Consider the following 20101-nt stretch of genomic DNA (forward strand, 5'->3'; position numbering starts at 1 on the left):
CAAATTGTCACATTTATTTATCATTGTATTTTTATTTTTATATTGTTACGACATAGTGTATGTGTCAAATATTATTAATTATTATTATTGTTATTATATTTTCTATTTTGTGTGTGTTTGATATTATATTATACAGGCTTTAGGAAAACAGCTGGCCAGTCTGCGCGCCACAACTGTGAGTTATATTTGTATTATTTATTTATTCGTTATTGTATTTTTTGAGTTAGTGTGATGTAACAAGCTTCCATGATTTTCAATTTCATTTTTTTAAAGAATCACTATCATCATCAACATCGTTATCATAATTTTCTGTTTCTAATTCAGAATCTGAATCTTTAGTTATATCATTATCACTATGTAAATAATTTTGCAACTCATCAGTTTTAAGAAAAACATCAAAATATTGGATGAAATTTAAATATTCATCACAAATGACTTCTGGTTTTAAATATTTTTTATACATTTTACAAACCATTAAAAATGCATCATTAGGTAATTTGGTTGGGTTTGCTTTTAATTCTTTCATTCGTTTTTTTGATAGAAGAGATAAATCTTTAAATATTGATATTTGTTCTATATTTTCATTATTATCGCCAAGAAATCGTCTATTTAATTCAGACAAAATGAGATCAACAGAAGCAAAATAAGTATTTACTCGAAAATTAATTATAGGGTCACTGATTGTCTCATCTGGTGCTTGTTCATCGAACATGATTTTTCTTTTTCTGGCATGTCTTTCTGGAAGTGGCTGAAATTCAATTTTTTGCATTGAATCCATAAATGCTTCAGATTCAGCCAAAATAATTTTGAATGATTCCTCTGATCGATATGTAACAATTTCCTTATATTTTTTTTTTTATTAAAAATGATGCAGCCAACAAATCAAAATGTGTTTTTTGTAGCAAACTTGATACAGGTTCGAGAATTTTAAGCAGAACTTTAAAACTATAAGCTGTATAGACAAATCTTGTTGACTGAAAATAATTTAAAAAACCTTCAGCCTCTGAACCAGCTTTTTTGTCACCTGATTCACTGCGAATAACATTTAAACATTCAACTATTGCAACATAAGTATTTAGTACAACATCTAATGCAAATTTATGAGACATCCATCTAGTACAGGACACTCTTTTTAATCGACGGATTTGCTGTCCATGATAATGTTTTTTTTTTTATGCTCTTCATATACATCCGCACGAAATTTACTATATAAAATCGTATAGTCGTTCCAAATTTCCGAAAAGATCCATGAATTTGAACATACACTATCTGCATCAGCGACAATTAAATTTAAGCGATGACTGAAACACCAGATAAATATTGCTTGAGGATTTTCATTACGTATTAATTGTTGTAATCCATTATATCGCCCCCTCATATTTGAGGCCCCGTCGTAAGATTGACCAACCAAATTATTGGTCCAATCTAAACTGTTTAATTTACATACTTCTTTGAAAATTTCACATAAGACGTTGTCAGTTGTTTTTGAAGTATCCTTCAATGCTAAGATTCTCTCTTTAATTTCACATTTTTCCTCATCTACATATCTGAACACAAAAGAAATTTGTTCTCTGTGAGAAACATCGAATGTCGAATCTATGGCAATACTGAAAAACTTTGAATTTTTTATAGCGAGAGATATACTTGATTTTATATGATTTGACACTATATCAATCAACGCATTCTGTCGGCGCCATGAAGTAAATGAGTATTGAGAACGTTGATTCATTTTATATTTTTGCTTTTGAGAACTAAAATAAGTCGCCATTGCAGGGGAAAATTTTGATATTAAAGAACAAAAATCTTTGAAATTACCACACATATTATTTTGCCAGTTTTCACTATGCCCTCTAAAAGCCATATTGTGTCTTCCTAAAAATAGAGTTATGTCAATCAGCTGTTTGATAATTTCTCTATTCATGAAAACTTCTTCATTTTTTTTAGTAGCTATAGATGGTACCAATGGTAAGGATGATTGTCGAATTTTAAGTGTGAGTGAAGAGTAAATATGTGCTGAAGTTTTTTCATGATATTCTATTTTGTTAGTACAAGTACTCCAATTGTTATAACCATCAATAACCCAAGCTTTATTAGGAGCATTTTTACCCTTTCCAGGAAAAAGTATACATTCAATACAATACAAACGTTCAGTTGACTTAGAATATGATAACCAATTCCGTCTTGTTACAGTTCCATCAGGTAATATTCTATGATACAATTTTGGTGAAAATCGATGACCATTTATAACTGGATATTTACCACCAGGAAGTTTTGTAGGAAGTGTTTGACATGGTCCCATTTCTAATATTTTGGAAACAATTTCATAAGCAATATTTGCATTTGACTGGAAATTTTTTGATGAAAATTGAGCTGGATAGTTTTCAAATACAGTTGCAATCATATTATCTATAATGAAAAAAAAAATAAATAAATAAAATATTTTACCAATTAACTATAATATAGTCATATAATTATATAATACATGTATATTGTAGTATAATTATAAAAATAAATTAAGTGAAATTCTAATTGTATTGACCCCCACCTACCCTGATACTTATTAGTAAAATTAATATAATATATAAATTACTTGGTTCAACCATTAGTGTAGTAGATAAAGTTACTTCAGATTCATTTTCATTTGACTCTAAATCAACCTCCAATGTTGGATCTAAAATAATTAATACATAAATTAATAGGTAATTATATACTTTAATAAAAATATATATTATCTAATGTCTACCTATAATCTTAAAGTGCTCAGCTAATAATATAGTATTATTTGTATTTGAACCTTGAATATACATTTCTATTGATGATTTTGATATACTACTGACAGTATTCAAATTAAAACTGTCAACTGAACAAATAAATATTAATAAAAACAAAATTATAGCTACCGACAGTTTCAATAATGTAAGATTTAATATAAGAGCGAGTTATAGAAACAGATAGTTAAAAGTAGTTTATTATATAATACTTACTTATAACTAAATAATAATTATCAAAAAGTACTCATAAGTCATACCTTTATCAGAAACATCATTTAATAGTCTAGACGATTTAAAAAATGTATTCAGCTTTGTAGTACAAAGTACTGATTTTCGTTTTTTGCACGATTTAGTATGTCTTAGCCAATTTGTATTATTCATTAACCCTTTTATTTTACCACAAGAACAGATGTTAGTTTCATTAACTAACGACATATTGCAAATCTGTAAAAATACATTTTAAATAAAATATGCTTCTTTTTTTTTTGGGATGATATAAATCAAACTGATTTATAGTGAACAGTTTTATTATTTAGTTTTTATTTTGATTTAGGAATTAAGCATTGAACCTAATTATGTTATTCTTACCTAACATAATAATATGCATAATGCATGAATAAATTTTACTAACTTAAAATGTAAAATTTATACAGCTCAAATTAGTATAACTTATAAATATTAATACATTATACAGTTAGCTATAATTACAAGTATTTAAAATCAATAAAACTTACTTCTAGAGTAGACGTTGTTTTCTGCACGTTAAATAAATACTTATTTAATAAACAATAGGTAATTTTTTTTTAATTATAATAATTCAACTAAAATATAACATATTAATACATTTAATATGACGTAATGTAATATTTTAATAATTTAAAAATAAAAACGTAACTGTGAAAATTGAATAATATTAAGTAATAGTTAATTTCATCAATACAAAATTGCATAGAAGCATGCAAAATAATTTTAAAGATTAAACCGTCAACAGACGAACAACACAAATGACAAATAACAAATTCACTAAAATATATAGTGGAAAGTGTGGAATACTGGAATTTACTAACCGATTATCGGTTTACGGTTATTTCATAATAATTAATAATTATCGTTAAGCCAATGGATAGGCCGGGTAGGGTGATTACTGGCTAGTTATTTTGAGGGAACAAGGAAACACATTTCTATAAATAAATAACTATTATACGCTGTTATTGGTATCTTATCAGTTATCACCATGTAGTAATACCCGTATTGTCATTTTGTAATTTGTTTACGACGTTTACGTATACAAAAATATAATAATTCATAATATTAAATATTAAGTATACGAGGTCGAGCGTATCAGCTAGACAGCGTATAGCATTAATATTCGAGTATTGTATTATTCTTGATTCAGATGATATAACAATTATTAGTTATTACTGTCTCTATTACATAAACATTTAATATATTGTAACTTAGTAACTTGTTACATCATATGAGTTGTCATGTAACATTGTCATACTTTACTCCTATACTTTATCTAGGTACCTATAACCATAGAGACTATACCTATCCACCCACCCACCCACTACGAAAGCACATGCAGTTGCATCCCTTGCTAACCTGTCTGGGCGCCACTGCACACCACCCACATAATAGCACTCACAGGTTTTGCTCGGCGACCCTGTCCAACTCCTGTTGAGTGCTATACACTTCACACACACACACACACACACACACACACACCCATAGTGTAGCCGGCACGGTCGGTACGTATTACGTACGGAGTATTTGGTGTCCAGTGCGAGCGTATTACAACTATACGCTCCCGGCCCGTACATAATTTATTCAGATATAACTTGTAGCTAAAATATATTGAGTATTCTAAAAGTGCCTTGCTATTTTGTATTGAGTGTTCAATTTATACTTCAGTTGAAGCATACTGAAATGGAAAGGGTAAAATAATATTGTTTGATAGAGATGGTAAATTATGTGCGACTATATTTTTTTATTATTTGAGACCAATAATAATAATAGTAATAGTACCTAGTGGGCAGCGCCTGCGATAACAAGAATACTGTAGCACGCCACCTTGATAGTAGGTATATAGTAATAGTATATTATATCACAACTCGTATGAATATTTATTATAATGTACCATGTAGAAATATTGTTATTCGCGTAAAATCATTCGCATACAAACATAACGTTAACATAAACATTAACATTAACATAACGTTGACATAAAACATATTCAAAGCAACATCCATTGCGTTTTTAGTAAACCCAATACACACGTCTTGTGTTATACTATTATTTAGAGTAAAAAAAAAAAAACACGTTTATTTAATTTTCTCGGTATAAATCTACGGTATATTTCTACTTTACCTGACACCCTATTTTTTTAAATTTTTTTTTCCGAAAATACGTATTTTTTCATGCTGAATTCAAAACTGTTTGAAAAAATTTGCGGAAACTTACCGTTCAAAAGTTATGGTAATTTCATGTAGGTATTCGATATTATAAATTATGCTAAATAACCAACTTTAACGTGCTTACTTCTAAGTTGGTTGTAGCGCAGTGGAACGAGGAAGGCCATTGACAATATATAGTAACACTATGGTTAACCGTTAGATGATTATAGCCTTTTTCATTTAATCTGCTATAGGCCTGAAAATTTGTATTTTTAATACTTTATTATGTGATTAAGTCGCCGGCCTATTTGTGGTTATACATAAAGACTATAAAATATTATAGGTACCGATAAGAAATCCTACTATCTATGACTAATCGATACGACGGCGACGGTTTTACTTATTACCTATTTTGTATTTTACTAATTTTATTTTATTTTGACCGATCACTCTATATTATAGTGCTAAATAATACGTACTTTCCAGCAATCGGAAATAATCGTCGTGCCTGGTTTTATCCACTCTTCGATTATGCGCACCAAAGTTTCTGCGCTTCTGTCTTCCACTGGAATTAGGAAGCAATCTCCACTTCCCCGTTCATATCCGCCAAATACCCACTGGCCTTCTACTTGGTGTCCTCGGTGATATTTACGGCGTCCAAATTTTGATTCGTCTATTTCGACGACTTCTCCGATGCCTCCCAATTATTTTTTTTTTTATCATATGGTCGAATACCACTTCTCTACAAAACGAACTCCAATCGACCACCGTTTGATTTGCTAATCGAAGCTGTTTTTGAATGACCAAGGATGGGCAGTTCATCGACCATAGATTTACGAATCCACAAATATTTAATAGGGACAAATGTGATTTGTAGAAAAAAGTATTTTTACGTAATGAGGAACTGTAAAATTATTTTTAATTAAACTATTGATAATTAATCAAACAATAATTATTACACGACTTACCTATAATTACAAGGTTTTGCTTTTTGGTTTTCTCTCTAATTTTTTCACGACACATCCATTTAAAATTGTCAATTACGCTCGCTACGATTCTTTTAACGATAAACAATTATACACAGTTTAAAATAACATTTATTATTATTATTTTTTTTTTCTTAATCAAAACCATATTCATCTTACCCTATTATATTTAAACACTTTTAAGGTTATTATTATTATTATTATTATACGCTTTATACATAAGATAATTGTTAATATAATTCTTATAAGATATTATATTTTAATTACTACCTACAAAATGTTGTATAAATTTCAAATAATGTATTATATTTCGTAAAAAAAATGAAAATGAATGGACAACTATTAAAACTTATTATGTTTATGTAAACCATGAATTTATATGATTATATTATTAACATTGAAATCTGTAATGTGAAAGATACAATTAATGTCGAACGTAAGTATAAATTTAATCATATACGTTTGAAAAAAATACTATGCGCTTGTATCTATGTTTGCGTTCAACATTCTTTATTAATATTTTAACTGTGTTGTGAAAATTGATCACATAATATGAGTTGAATATAACATATAAAGGAAGAAAATAATATCATATCGTTTACCATTATTATAATTCGACAAAGCGTTCGTATAAACCAAATCCGATCACGTTCGATGACTGTGATTTATCGTTGAATTACATAAGTATATTGATTATTGAATAAAATATTACCATTTACAGTTTCAAAATAAAAATAATAAAATAGAATCATCTACGTTCATCAAACTACAAATTGAAGAAATGTATGAACAGTGTGAAACAAATTTTACCGTTGAAGACGAAGAGGAAAATATACACGAAGAAAAAATAAAAATAATAAACCAAAAAATTAAAAAGAAAAAGATCAAAAAAAAAAAAGAAAAAAAACAATTTAAACTTAACAACGAAGAATTACAATATACATTATATAAATCCGAATTAAGTATACGCAATACTTTAAATTCAATGCACAAACAATTAGAATCTTTAAATATAGACTAAAACTATTCTAAAACGTTGCAATGAGTACTATTGTTATGGGCTACGAGATATCTATAAGATATCTACGAGATATCAAGGCTAAGTTAGTATGATCATGCCTCGTGTCAAGGGTAATGCGAATGCTACTATGACCATGAAACGTGTCGAGATAGTAAGCGCACCAATAATTATAGTGCACTAATGATGCATTTGAGATGTTATTGCACATTATCAAACTCGTGTCCGAATTTGCAACAACAACTACAAGGACACCCAGTTTCAACCAGAAGACGACGACTCGACATAAACAAGAGACCCACCACAATATATAAGGAAGCCCGAAGACCAGCAACGGCAGATGTACCAAAGCTATCAACAACTGAGCACTTTCACGACACTCAGCCACTTATTTTGTTTGTTACATGCATTTAATTTATATGCAATAAAGACATATTTCGTTATTGAGTTTAACTTTCGTTCAAAATAACCATCTGGATTTAAATCTGATACTGGCACGCAACATTATATATTAAATTATCATTAATATTAATGTATATTATTATATGATATTTTAAATAATATAATGAAATTTAATATAACTAAGTATATTCGTAAAAATTCGAGTTCAACACGTACCACAACGGTGTATAATTCAATAATTGTACGTGTCAGGTTCGAGTTATATTCCACAGAAGTGATTGTACGGTACGTACGTTTGGTCTATGTGCGTAGATGGCAAAGTTCCAGCGTTGTGGATGAATCGCACCCTCGTTGCTGTCCACTTCGCATACCACTATCATGACCCTACAACGCGTTCGTATAATCCAATCCGATCACGTTCGGTGGCTGTGACATGTCGTTGAATAATATACTTTAATTATATTTCCTGTAATATACTGGTGAAATAATAATTAAAACATACACTACAATAAGCTGAATATCTGATACACTAATAATTAAATCTTAATCAGTTAGGAATATGAACAAATGTATTATTATTATTTGTAATATATATTAGTTACAAAATGAAAAGAAATACAATCATTTAACGTAGACGGATGGAATCAGCTGAGGGTGAATTTGTTGAAATTGAGAGATTTAAAAGTTGTTTGAGAACGTTTATTGTTAAGAACAAGGAAGAAATGTTAAACTACTATGTATTTAGTAGTTATGTTTCTGAAATGTTAATTTCTAAATTAACACAATCAAGCCAGTAGTCAACAATTACATTAAATTTACATATTGATAGCACGTATGAAAAACTGTTAACGGATGAAGTACAAGATACGTCGTATAAAACTTCAAACGTATTAGCATGTAAATCATGCAATTTTAATATTTTGTCAAACAAAATGTTAAACTAACTATTATCTGAAGAAGCACAGTTTATATCAAAAAAATCAGGCTGATCACTTAAATCTATAAATTGTATACAATTACGAATTAATAAAGTTAATCCTCTTAAAGGTGGAAGTACATATTTAGATTTACCTAGTCATATTAAAAAAAAAAAAACAGTTATAAATATAAAAAATAATGATAACGAATGTTTCAAGTATTCTATACTAAGTAGGTACGATGAACGATTAAATAAATCTCGGTTTAACAAAAAACATTTTAATATTTTAGAAAAAAAAGTGGGTTTAATTTTAAATGTATTGATTTTCCAACACCTATAACTCAGATAAAAAAAATTGAAAAAATAACCAATGTATCAATTAATATGTATAGCTTAAATGATAAAAATGTAATTTACCCATTACATATAACCAATATTGAAAAAAAAAAACATTTCGACCTATTTTTATTTGATAATAATAATACATCTCATTATTGTTAAATTAACAACTTTTCAAGTTTTATTAGAAACCAAAGAACTAAAAATTGTTCAAAATTTATTATATGTAAGAGATGTTTTACAAGTTTTGGAAATAAACCATGTAAAAGCAAACTTTTGGATGAAACAGGATTTATTAGACATAAAGAAATGCGTATTAAAAATAAATTAGGAACACCTATAATGTTTGAAAAAGAAGATGACGATTTCGTATATTTCACAAACTAAAAATACTCAACGAATTCCAATTGTTATATACGCTGACTTCGAATGTATTTTAAACATTAAACAACCTGATAAATTCTTTCAAAAAGATAAAAAACCAAAAACTCATATTACACATTTACATAAACTCATGAGTAACGGGTTTTATGTAAAAGTTGAAAAAATTAATAAAAAAGTTTGACATTCCGAGAAAAGTAGTAATATACAGAGGTAAAAATGCAGCAAAAAAATGTATGAATAGTATATGATAACTATATTAAATAAAATTAATGATATTTATAAAACTAATTTACCAATTAACAAATTAACTTTAAAAGAAGAAAAACATTTTCAAAAGGCTAAGGTTTGTGAAAAATGTTTATTATCTTTTAAAGATAATAATTTGAGATCACTGTCCTATAACTGGAAATTACAGACGATGAATTTGTGTAAAATGTTATTTTCAGCTAACTAATCCATCATTTGTACCAATCTTCTTTCATAATCTGGCATATGACAATCAATTCATAATTCGAGAACTTGGGTTTAACGATTAAGATATTCATGTTTTACATAATCATCTGAAAAATATATATCATTTAGTAAAGAAATCGCACCAAAATTTAACATAAAGTTTGTTGATAGATACCGTTTTATGGTTGAAAAATTAAGTTAACTAGCAAAAAATTTTATCCAAAGATAAGTTAAGGTTTAGAGAAACTATTAAAGTCTATTAAAGTATTAGATTTAGTTAAACGAAAAAGAGTCTTCCCTTATGAATATGTTGATTATTAGAGTAAACTTAATAATTCTTTTTTACCTTCAAAGCTTGAATTTTATAGCTCTCTAACTGATAAAAATATTACTGATGACGATTATATACATGCGGAAATGTATGGAACGTGTTTAATATAAAGACATTAGATGAATATAGCGATCATTATTTAATAACTGATTTTGCTATATTAGCTGACGTGTTTGAAAATTTCAGAGACTTATGTTTATCTACTCTTGAGCTAGATCCTATTCATTATATGATTACTCCAGGATTTACGTATGACTGTATGCTTAAATATACTAAGATCGAATTAGAAAGGTTAAAATGTCCTAACATGCTTTTGTTTATCGAGAATTCAATTCATGGTGGAATAACTCAATCAACTAAAAGGTATGCTAAAACATATAAACCAAATATTGAAGGATTGAATTATAATTCTAACGAACCAATTACATGGATAACATATCTTAATTGTGTAAATTTATATGGAAAGTCTATATTGACAAAATTACCTTTTAAAGATTTTGAATGGGTTGATGACTTAAACATAGACGTAACTAAAATTGCTGATGATTCTGAAGTTGGATATAATATTAAAAGTTGATGTCGACTACCTACCCTAAAAATTTGCATAAAACTCATAATGATTTCCCGTTTTTACAGTTAAACGAATGTCTACCAAATTCTAAAGTTAAGAAATTGTTAACTGCACTATTACCGAAAAAAACTATATTGTTCATTACAACAATTTAAAACAAGCGATTTCTCACGGTCTTAAATTGTAAAAATTCATCGAGCTATCCGATTTTCTCAAAAAAAAATGGAAGGCATCGTACATTGAATTATGTACTAAAATGAGAACAGAAGCTAAAAAGGAGTTTGAAAAAGAATTCTGGAAACTTTTAATTAATAGTGTTTTTGGAAAATATATGGAAAATGTCCGAACAAGAACTTCTATAAAACTAGTTTCGTTAAAAAAAGCTAATAAATTAATGGCAAAAACATATATTAAAGATAGAACTATATACTCTACGAATCTTATGGCTATTCATCAACATAAGGAAACTATTAAATTCGATAAGGCGATTTATGTAGGATCTGCAATTTTAGACGTTTTGAAAACTTTTATGTATGATTTTCATTATAATGTAATGAAAAAGAAATATGGTAGAAAAATTAGTTCTTTATATTCGGATACAGATTCTTTGATATATACCATTCAAACAAAAAATATTTTCGATGATTTGAAAAATGATTTATTGCCATATTTTGACACATAAATAAAATTATCCTAAAGACCATTATTGCTTTAGTGAAAATCATAAAAGCCAACCAGGATTCTTCAAGGACGAACTTAAATCAATAATTCTTAAAGAATTCGTTTCATAGAGACCGAAACTATACGCTTATAAAACCATAGATTATACTGTAGAAAAAAAAGCAAAAGGTGTAAAAAAATATGTAATAAAAAACCATATGAAATTGATTGATTACATAGAGATATTAAATGCTTTTATCAACCATAGATCTGTTGAGAAAAAACAATCTCACAGAAACACGAACTTCATTCAATCGAATAAACATGTTGTTCATTCAAAAACAATGAACAAGCTTGTTCTTAGTGCTAATGACGATAAAAGATATATAATGAATGATGGGATAAATACGTTGGCGTATGGTCATTACAAACTCACAAAATAATTTAATTAAAAACTTAATGATTCAACGATCAGTATAAACAAAGTTATTTAGCGGAAAATTATACAACAGTATTATTATTTTTCATTGAATAAATTTATCACTAGATAGCGCTTTCTGTTTATATCAATTGCGGATATATTAAGTTTTTTAAAATAGACTACGGAATACTAGGAGAGTATGTAAAATAATTAATTTTACTTGATAAAAAACTTGTATATTTTTTTTTATTATAAAAATGTATCATACATTAAAAAAATCTTTATTTTAAAATATCTGATTACGTTATCCACGAATTTTGACTCGAATCAAAACCTAGCCATTTAACAAACATTTTATTCCCAACTTTTTTTATTATACGTTTAACGAGGAAAGTGTCTGTAAAATCAGTTAATTTAATTTCCTGCTCGTAGTAAGGTGGCTTAGATTGTATTGTCTGATCCATCTTTTAGTTGATAAGTTACTGGATTTGTGTGTAAAACTTTTGAAACTGTAAATATTTCCGTTGTCCAATTTGGTGTATATCCTTTACTAAATATATGTTTTTTTTTCCGGGTTGAATCGACGACCGGGAGGGAACCGCTTTCGCATTACTTCCTCCAACTAAATATATGTTTATACTTAGATATTCTTACTTTATCATTAACTTTTAATTTTGGTTTGTATAATGTATCATTCAATTGTGTATTAAATTAAATTTTGTTTGTATCCATTCGAGCTTTTGATTGTTCTATGTTTTGTGTTATTATAGTTATGTATAATTTTCGATATTGTATTATACCAATTACATGTACCAGTTGCAGTAAAATGTTTACATATATTATTTTTAAGAGTTTGTATGATACGTTCAGCCATCGAACACTTGATAACACTGTATAAACTGTAATGTTTAATTTTATATTTTTTCATTAAATTTTGAAATTGAATATTATAAAATTCTGTACCATTATCTGTCTGTAACAATTTTGGATGAGCTTTTTTCAATATATTAAAGATACCATTTGTCCATTTCTTTGATGTTTTATTTTTCAACGCTTCCACCCAAACGTACTTACTGTATGTGTCTATGGCAACTAAAATGTATTTAAAACCATAATTCTGTCCAGAATGAGATTGCATATCCATTAAATAATCTTGCCAGAGGTCGTCAATAAACCGAGTTACTACACTACGTCTATAGTTGCGGCCAAATGAATGTGCGGTTGGTGGCTCCGCCCACCGCTAGGCGATATCACACTGAATAGTACAGCTGTTGGCGGTATATTTGAAAATAAAGTAATCGTATCATCGTATTTGACACAATAACCATATAACCTTTAAATCAAAGGAAGTCTGCGTTCACGTAGTAATATGCTAGAAAAAAACCGTTTTATTCGAAACGAATTTGAAAATCGCGCGCTATTCATGTGTGAACGTTACCTAAAATTATGAGTTCTAATTAGCCGCCGGCAAAAGTAGACGGAGCCACCAATCGCACATTCATTTGGCCGCGACTCTAAGAAATATTTTTCTCGGTGGTCGATGTAGATAATTAGCTATACTCTCTAAGGTTTTCATTAAACTATAATATTTCTCTCACGTAGTTCTTCTAAAATGGATATTATTTCATTATTAACACCAGTTTTACCAATACTTTGCGATGATGTTAAAAGATTTAATCTAGTTACTAGTTCATTCGGGTCGTCATAATTAACTATTTGCGTTTGCGGTATTACATCTTTATATAAACCTGAACCTTTCTTAGATTGCGGTGTTAAAGTAGCATTAAACATATTTTTAACTGCGAGATCTGTGACCATAGAACTGTTTGCTTCTGGATTAAAATAAAATGGTTCGTTTTCCATGGTCGTATCATCATTAACATAACTACGTTTAGCGTTCGAACTAATTTAATTTAAAACTAAGTTAATTTGAAGAGATCTAAGGATATTAATTTTAGCTATATGTTTGTTTAACTGTTTTTCTTCATGTTTCATTCGTTCATATAGAGGTTCTACAACGACTGACCATTTATGGTACTTTGAGGTTTTAGGTTTCCCATATTCTTTTAAATGTACTCCAGTAGTTTTCAAAATGTTGTAACAGTTTTCTATATCTTCTATAGTTTTTTTTTTTTTTTTTGTTCTTTTCACATAATAAAGACCATAGTCCTATAGTCCATGGATAGTATTTATCGAGTAGCTGTATGTTACCATGACTAAAAGTTATAGTATATTTTCCCAATTTATATGAATCACGGACTTTATCATAATACATACCGTAGGATTTATCGTATCGTTTTATTTTAGAACGTTTATTATTAAAAAAATGTTCAAATGATGAATTCATCATAACAAAGTCATCTTCGTTACTAGAGCATATTATGGTTTCTATTTTTTTTAGTTCAGTTGGTTGTGAGTTTCATAAAGTATTTTTTCCTCTCCATGTACTTAATAGTTTGTAGGGCGCATAATACAATACGATGGCCAAAATTATTAAAAATAATTAATAGAAACGCAAGAGATAATATTTAATACAAAAAAAACATTCTTTATTATAGAAAAGCATATTCGTGGTCGGGCAACGGCTCACGAACGACTAAAAACTAACTGTATGAAAAGATACAATGTATAATAAAATATAAATTATTGTTTATAGATCGTAATCGATCAGGGGGGGGGGAACACAGATAACGGACGACAGTTGTCGGGTCGTTCCGTTAACATAATATCTATTATAAAAATTATAAAAATTAATATCACACAGGTTAGATTATTGGCTTAAATACATCACGGTAATATTTGTCAGAATTTATAATACCACGTTTCATTTCCATTATTTTCCGTTTAATGTTTTTTTTTTTTTGATGCAATTAAATTTTCTAACAAAACTTTTCTTTTTTCATTGTAAATTATAAACCCAATATAACTGTATCGGATGACTACTGATTGTACATACTGATTGTATATATATATATATATATTATATATATATATATATATTGTAACGTGCCACTTACAATCAGTTGAATGATGTCGAATCGGAAAGGTTGTGTGAAATAAATGAAAACTCTTGAAATTATTCTAAGTGTTTTTTATTTAAAATTTTTTAAGTCCAATTAATTAATTTAATTAAACTTGTGAAAAATATTCAAAGTCCAAATGACAAAACTATTGATCTGAGTGACGTGAAGGTGCTTGCTCTAACTCTGGTGGATCACGTCTGAATTGTGCCTAATCTGGGCCCCCTTATATATCGTCCAGGGACTCCCGCGGTACCTTCAGATCCCTGATGGTCTCCTGCACGTGCATCCGCTTCTGCCCACGCATTGCGTCATCCGCGTGATACCGTGCGTGATTAATATGACTATCACATTTTACCGGGTGGTAATTGTGACAGGCGTACATGCAATGATCTGCTTTTGATTTATTAAATTATAGTGTTATAATTATGTTCTCACGTCGCTCCGCCGTTATGTATTACTAGGCTCATTTATAGAAATGTTTGTTATACCGACAACGTTAGGGGTTACCACCAGCCATGGTATATTGTAATTTATACATAGGTATCAGAGCACGTTACACCTCCCCACGAAAAAAAAGGTTTATGTCTCAAAGACAGAAATCTTTCAAAGTTTAGTACAAAATGGTTAAGTTACAAATTATTACAATATTATAGTGTTTACAATGTTTGATTACAAGTTATTGAAGTAAGACATACATTACAATTATCTGTATGCTTTTACATTTAAAATATTTTCATTATATAATATGAATATATGATGTATATGTTATATAATACAATTTGATTAGATATGGTTTGATTAAATATTTTGATTATAATATAATTGATGATTAAATAGTTAGATTAAATATTGGGTTATAATATAATTCAATGTTTTAAATATATTGGTTAGTTTTCTTATAATTTATAATTGTGATTACAATAAAATATAGTGTTAGTAAATAGTATAATATAATGATTATAATAGATTTGATAATTCCAATAAAATATGTGGTTAGTATAATATGTTGTTTACAATAGTTTCTTATATGGTAAATTAGATATTACAAATAATATTTTTACTTATAATATGTTAGTAATATAAAATCTATAAGGTTTTCCATACATTTTTTTTTTCAATAGTAACTTATTCATACAGTATATTTTCTTAAATCTAAGTGTATATATATATTAACATTCCAGTTTTTTTTTTTTCTTTTTTTACTTTCCTTTTACTCAATCAAGATTCGCTGCCCATGGAATGACTTACTAATTATTTGAAGTACGTCATCCACATTGATAACAACCTTAATTGATTAATACGTTTACTTGATCAACCTTACTCATTGGGGATGTCATAGAATCCACCCCATCGATCAAGTGTCAAATATTATGTCGATAGGTGTTTCGTACAGCCCCAACCACTTTGTCCTACTTGATCAATTCATTATAGACGTATTTATCTAATGCAATTCAATATATCCCGTGGATTTTGTATTATTTCGAGGTAATAGTTTAATTCATAACAGTATGGTTCACCAAATTCTCTATCTATTGCTATATCGTACAAAAATCTTTTGGCTGCCTCAATCATTTCCAATATAGTTTCGTCCTCGTAAGGTACGATTATATTTTCATTAGCAGTGACTATATGAAAATCAAAATAAGCTGTGTAATTATGCTATTCTTCCCGTGTTGGATTAATATGAAATTGCGTCTCTATGTTAAACGATATTGCCGAAGCTAATTGCTCCATCCTATCCATTATTGTTTATTATTTATTTCGTAAAGTTGATTTGTAATTTATAGAATTATGAATTTCTAAAAAAGACATTTTACGTTCGTATTTTTGATTATTAATATAATCATTGTTATTGTTTATATTATATTCTTTTTTTTTAAAGTGCTTTACTAGATTCTCGTATCTCTGTTTTTGTATCACATAATCAAATATACATTTGGTATACTTGACATCCATTCTCGGATCATGTGCATACGTAGTATGGTGTTTCTTTTTACATATTACATCATGGGTCTCTACTAAATTAAGTAGCCTTCCTGTTTTATTATATGTTCCGATATCTACTTCAAAAATTATTTCCCTATTACCTAATTTCTCAAATTGAATATAAAAGTTTTTATTTAAATATTTGTCGTAACACGTTATGTTTAGCATTAGGTAATGGTCTAAGTCTAATCTTTTTAAAATGTTTTTATCTGATTGTCCGTTCCATACTACTATTACGTTCTCTTTATTACCTCTACGTATGTAACTGTCGATGTATCCCTTTGTCAAATTATTCTTCGTTGAACTCAAACTCTGTTTTAATTGGTCCGAACAAGCATCTCTCAAATCGGTCTTAACCCTGAAAACTCTCTTGATTTCTCTCACTGCTACCTGAAGCTCCGTCTCACCCATAGGTCGAGCTCTTCATTAAGTGGTAACAAAAGAGGTCGTCTTTCCAGTTTCCTAATCTTAAAGCGGTCTAAGTTATTTGATATAGCCCCGGAGATAACAACCATGCTTGTTTTGTTCACCATTGAAAATTCGAAATCCATAATTACGAACTTATGTGTCTCTTTTCTGTATAATTAAACATTTTTGTGTTAGTGATTATATTTTATACTTATTATTTATATATATTACTATATTTATTATTTATACATTTATTAATTATTCATATATTGTTAATAATTTATATTATTATTACTAAGTTTTATTATATTATTACTCTTAATTTTTATTATATTTATAATATTTATACATTTTTATTTTTCTCTTAATAAGGGCGGCATATCATTTATGGCTAGTCTATCCGGTGTGTCACCTAGTGGCTTTTCCTTAGCCTTATTTTCTTTTACTGGTGACGTCACATAGACGACTTCTCTCTCTTTATTCGTTATATCGTTATTCGCAGTTCTTGTTCGATGGCCTATTGCCCTCATAGTGGTCAGTTTACATTTATAACTTATGTAGATAAACGCCAAAAGAAACAAGGATAATATTAACAATGCTATTATTGCGTACATCATTAATGAATTGGTACTACTTTGCACTTCTACTCCTGATTGTTTAAGTATCTCCTCGTCTATCATTTTTTCTACATCGTCTAGTGAGTGGGTCATCTCGTGTACGTTATCGAGTTTGCTTGAGTCGAACTTATGTCTATACTTTTCTATTTTAATGTCCTTGATACTGTTATTGATTTTATACGATATACTCCCTACTCCGATTTTAGGTATGAAATTGGTGAAATACTTCGTTTTTATTTCCCTAGTCGGATTTAGCACTACATGTTCTGCATAAGCTCTACATTCCTGATTTAATTTAATTATTCCCTGATTTTTAATCTTTTCTATATAAGGCTCTTGTATTCCCTGACACGTAATTGTTAATGTATCTTTTTTTGTTGTGTATATCCATGTGTTGGCATACTTAAGTTTGTGGAGTATATTTTTAGAAATAATTATTACTCCTGATTCACAATTTTGTGGTAACTGGTCTGGATTTTTAAATAAAGAAATTTCACACGGTTGTTCTTTTGATTCGTGTTGTATTGGTTGGAATTCTGGGTAAATTGTAAATGTTTCGGTTTCAGTACAGTGTAGTAGTTCTGTTTCGGTACATGTTGTAAATTGTCTACGATTTTTAGTTATTCCTACATATTGGTATTCTGGTTTTAATACTATACTGTGTGTTTTGTTATCCGGTCGATCAATGTCTACGGGATGTGGTATAGGTATGATTTTAAATAAAGTTAATTGTGTTTCCGTTATTAACGGTATTTTTATTAGAAATACTATATGACTACCACTATAAAATACTGCAATTTTAGTTATTTTCGTAAATTCGTGTATTTCGCTTGGAAATGTTCCCATTGGTAAGTTCAAGTTAAGTGGTAGGTTTAATTTTATTTCTACTAGTTGCGCTGCAAGTTCTCGCGGTGTTACTAAACTTGGATGTAATACACCCGTCCTAGCCGCAGTTATTATGGCGCTTAAAGTTTGTGTTTCGTAAGAGTATTGTGTCATTAACGCTGTGAATATACTAAATATTCTATTTGATAATAATTAGGTTTCTAAAGTATACGTATTGTTTATTAGAGCTTTTATGTTTGTTTCTAGACTTAGCTGTTTTTGTTTTAATTCGACATATAACCGGTTTAGTTCCGTCGAAGCACTATTTATTCCTACTATTGAAGATTTGACTACAGTGGTCTAGTCTTTTATAACATGTATCATCAAGTTGGTACCTTCGACTTTATCTATGTGTCGTAAAGTTTCCTCCGCACATTCCTCATCACAAACTCCGAATAAAGTTTTCATTGCCGAACCTATTATATTTACTAACCCTCTTTTCATTCTAGCACTACGTAGGGTTGTATGTTCCCCCGGTGACAAATATCTACCAATAGGCAATAGATTCATACATTTGTTTTCGTTGGACGGATATTTCATTAAAAGTTGTCTTTAATACATTGTCGTATTTGGAACACATCTCATGATCGGTCATATTTCCCTTACAATGCTGGTCCATGTTTTTAATTTCTAATTCTAATTGATAATGTCTTAAATCATAGTCGCTTAACGGTATATAAGTTACGAGCTCTCAATGAGCTCCTATTATTCTGATTTCACCTTGGTTTTCATAAAATATACTTGTTTCGTTTTTAAATTTTTCTATGGTGTATGGCGACTGTCCTTGCACCATCATTATACACAAAAACCTATATAATAATATGCTAATTAGACATATATTTACCTTAATTAATTCAACAGGTCATTTTTCGTTATTATTATTTTATTACTTAAATATAAATTATCTTATTAATTCTAACTAAATACTACTAGCAATATTTTTACAATTATTTTGTTAAAAATATCCCCTCGACGTTGTCCTCAGAATTTCTCTTTTCATGATCCAGCACATAGGGCTTGTATACGGCTCATCGCTTTGTATGATTCTCAAGAGGTCTGATCTCAAAGTTGCAATGGATTGCTCTATTACGTGAGGACTCATCGGGTAGGGCATAAGTGCTGCCGCTGAGTGCACACGGTGGTCAAAACAGGCGGGGATCCCCCTGTCCCGCACTACGAAGGAGTGTCTTTGATGTTTTATTTTCCTACCCAAATTTATAAGGAATCTGATTTTTAAATTCCATCTGGTGGAGCGATCTCTGCCAGCAAAAAATCTCACGCTTCCCAACAAGTTCATGGTGGGTAACCACATGTGCGACCTTTCATAAGTTATCGGTGTCAAATGTATCCTTCGGTTTCCTTCCCATCTGAATTCGTCCAAAAGACATTTGCATAGTACCAATTCCTCTGTCAGCGTTCCATGTGGTTCATGCTAATCCCAGCAGATCTCACTATGTGCACCAAATATGTGCGAATATATAGAGTTTCTTTCAAACTCCATACACCACAGATACTTGTACAACTGCATTTC

At 29.1% G+C, this 20101-nt stretch overlaps 1 protein-coding gene across 1 annotated transcript; it reads right to left on the reverse strand.

The window, feature by feature from the left end:
• Positions 1 to 239: 239 nt before the first annotated feature.
• LOC126554093 (zinc finger MYM-type protein 1-like) lies at positions 240 to 3923 on the reverse strand. The gene is made up of 4 exons (XM_050209202.1): positions 3506 to 3923; positions 2744 to 3215; positions 2591 to 2671; positions 240 to 2406 (listed from the first exon to the last, which is right to left on the reverse strand). The coding sequence occupies exons 2-4, from the start codon at positions 2805 to 2807 to the stop codon at positions 1133 to 1135; spliced, it is 1419 nt and encodes a 472-aa protein (XP_050065159.1). The 5' UTR covers positions 2808 to 3215; positions 3506 to 3923; the 3' UTR covers positions 240 to 1132.
• Positions 3924 to 20101: the final 16178 nt, after the last annotated feature.

Source organism: Aphis gossypii, unplaced genomic scaffold, assembly GCF_020184175.1.
Source record: "Aphis gossypii isolate Hap1 unplaced genomic scaffold, ASM2018417v2 Contig00429_ERROPOS248183+, whole genome shotgun sequence".
Classification (NCBI taxonomy): domain Eukaryota; kingdom Metazoa; phylum Arthropoda; class Insecta; order Hemiptera; family Aphididae; genus Aphis; species Aphis gossypii.

Excerpts from the sequence above, each read along its gene's own strand:
- LOC126554093 (XM_050209202.1), bottom strand. The coding sequence starts at position 2,807 with ATGTATATTCAAGGTTCAAATACAAATAATACTATATTATTAGCTGAG. Across the intron at positions 2,672-2,743 it reads TGAGCACTTTAAGATTATAG|ATCCAACATTGGAGGTTGAT; the intron begins GTAGACATTAGA and ends TAATTATTTTAG. Across the intron at positions 2,407-2,590 it reads TACACTAATGGTTGAACCAA|ATAATATGATTGCAACTGTA; the intron begins GTAATTTATATA and ends TTTTCATTATAG.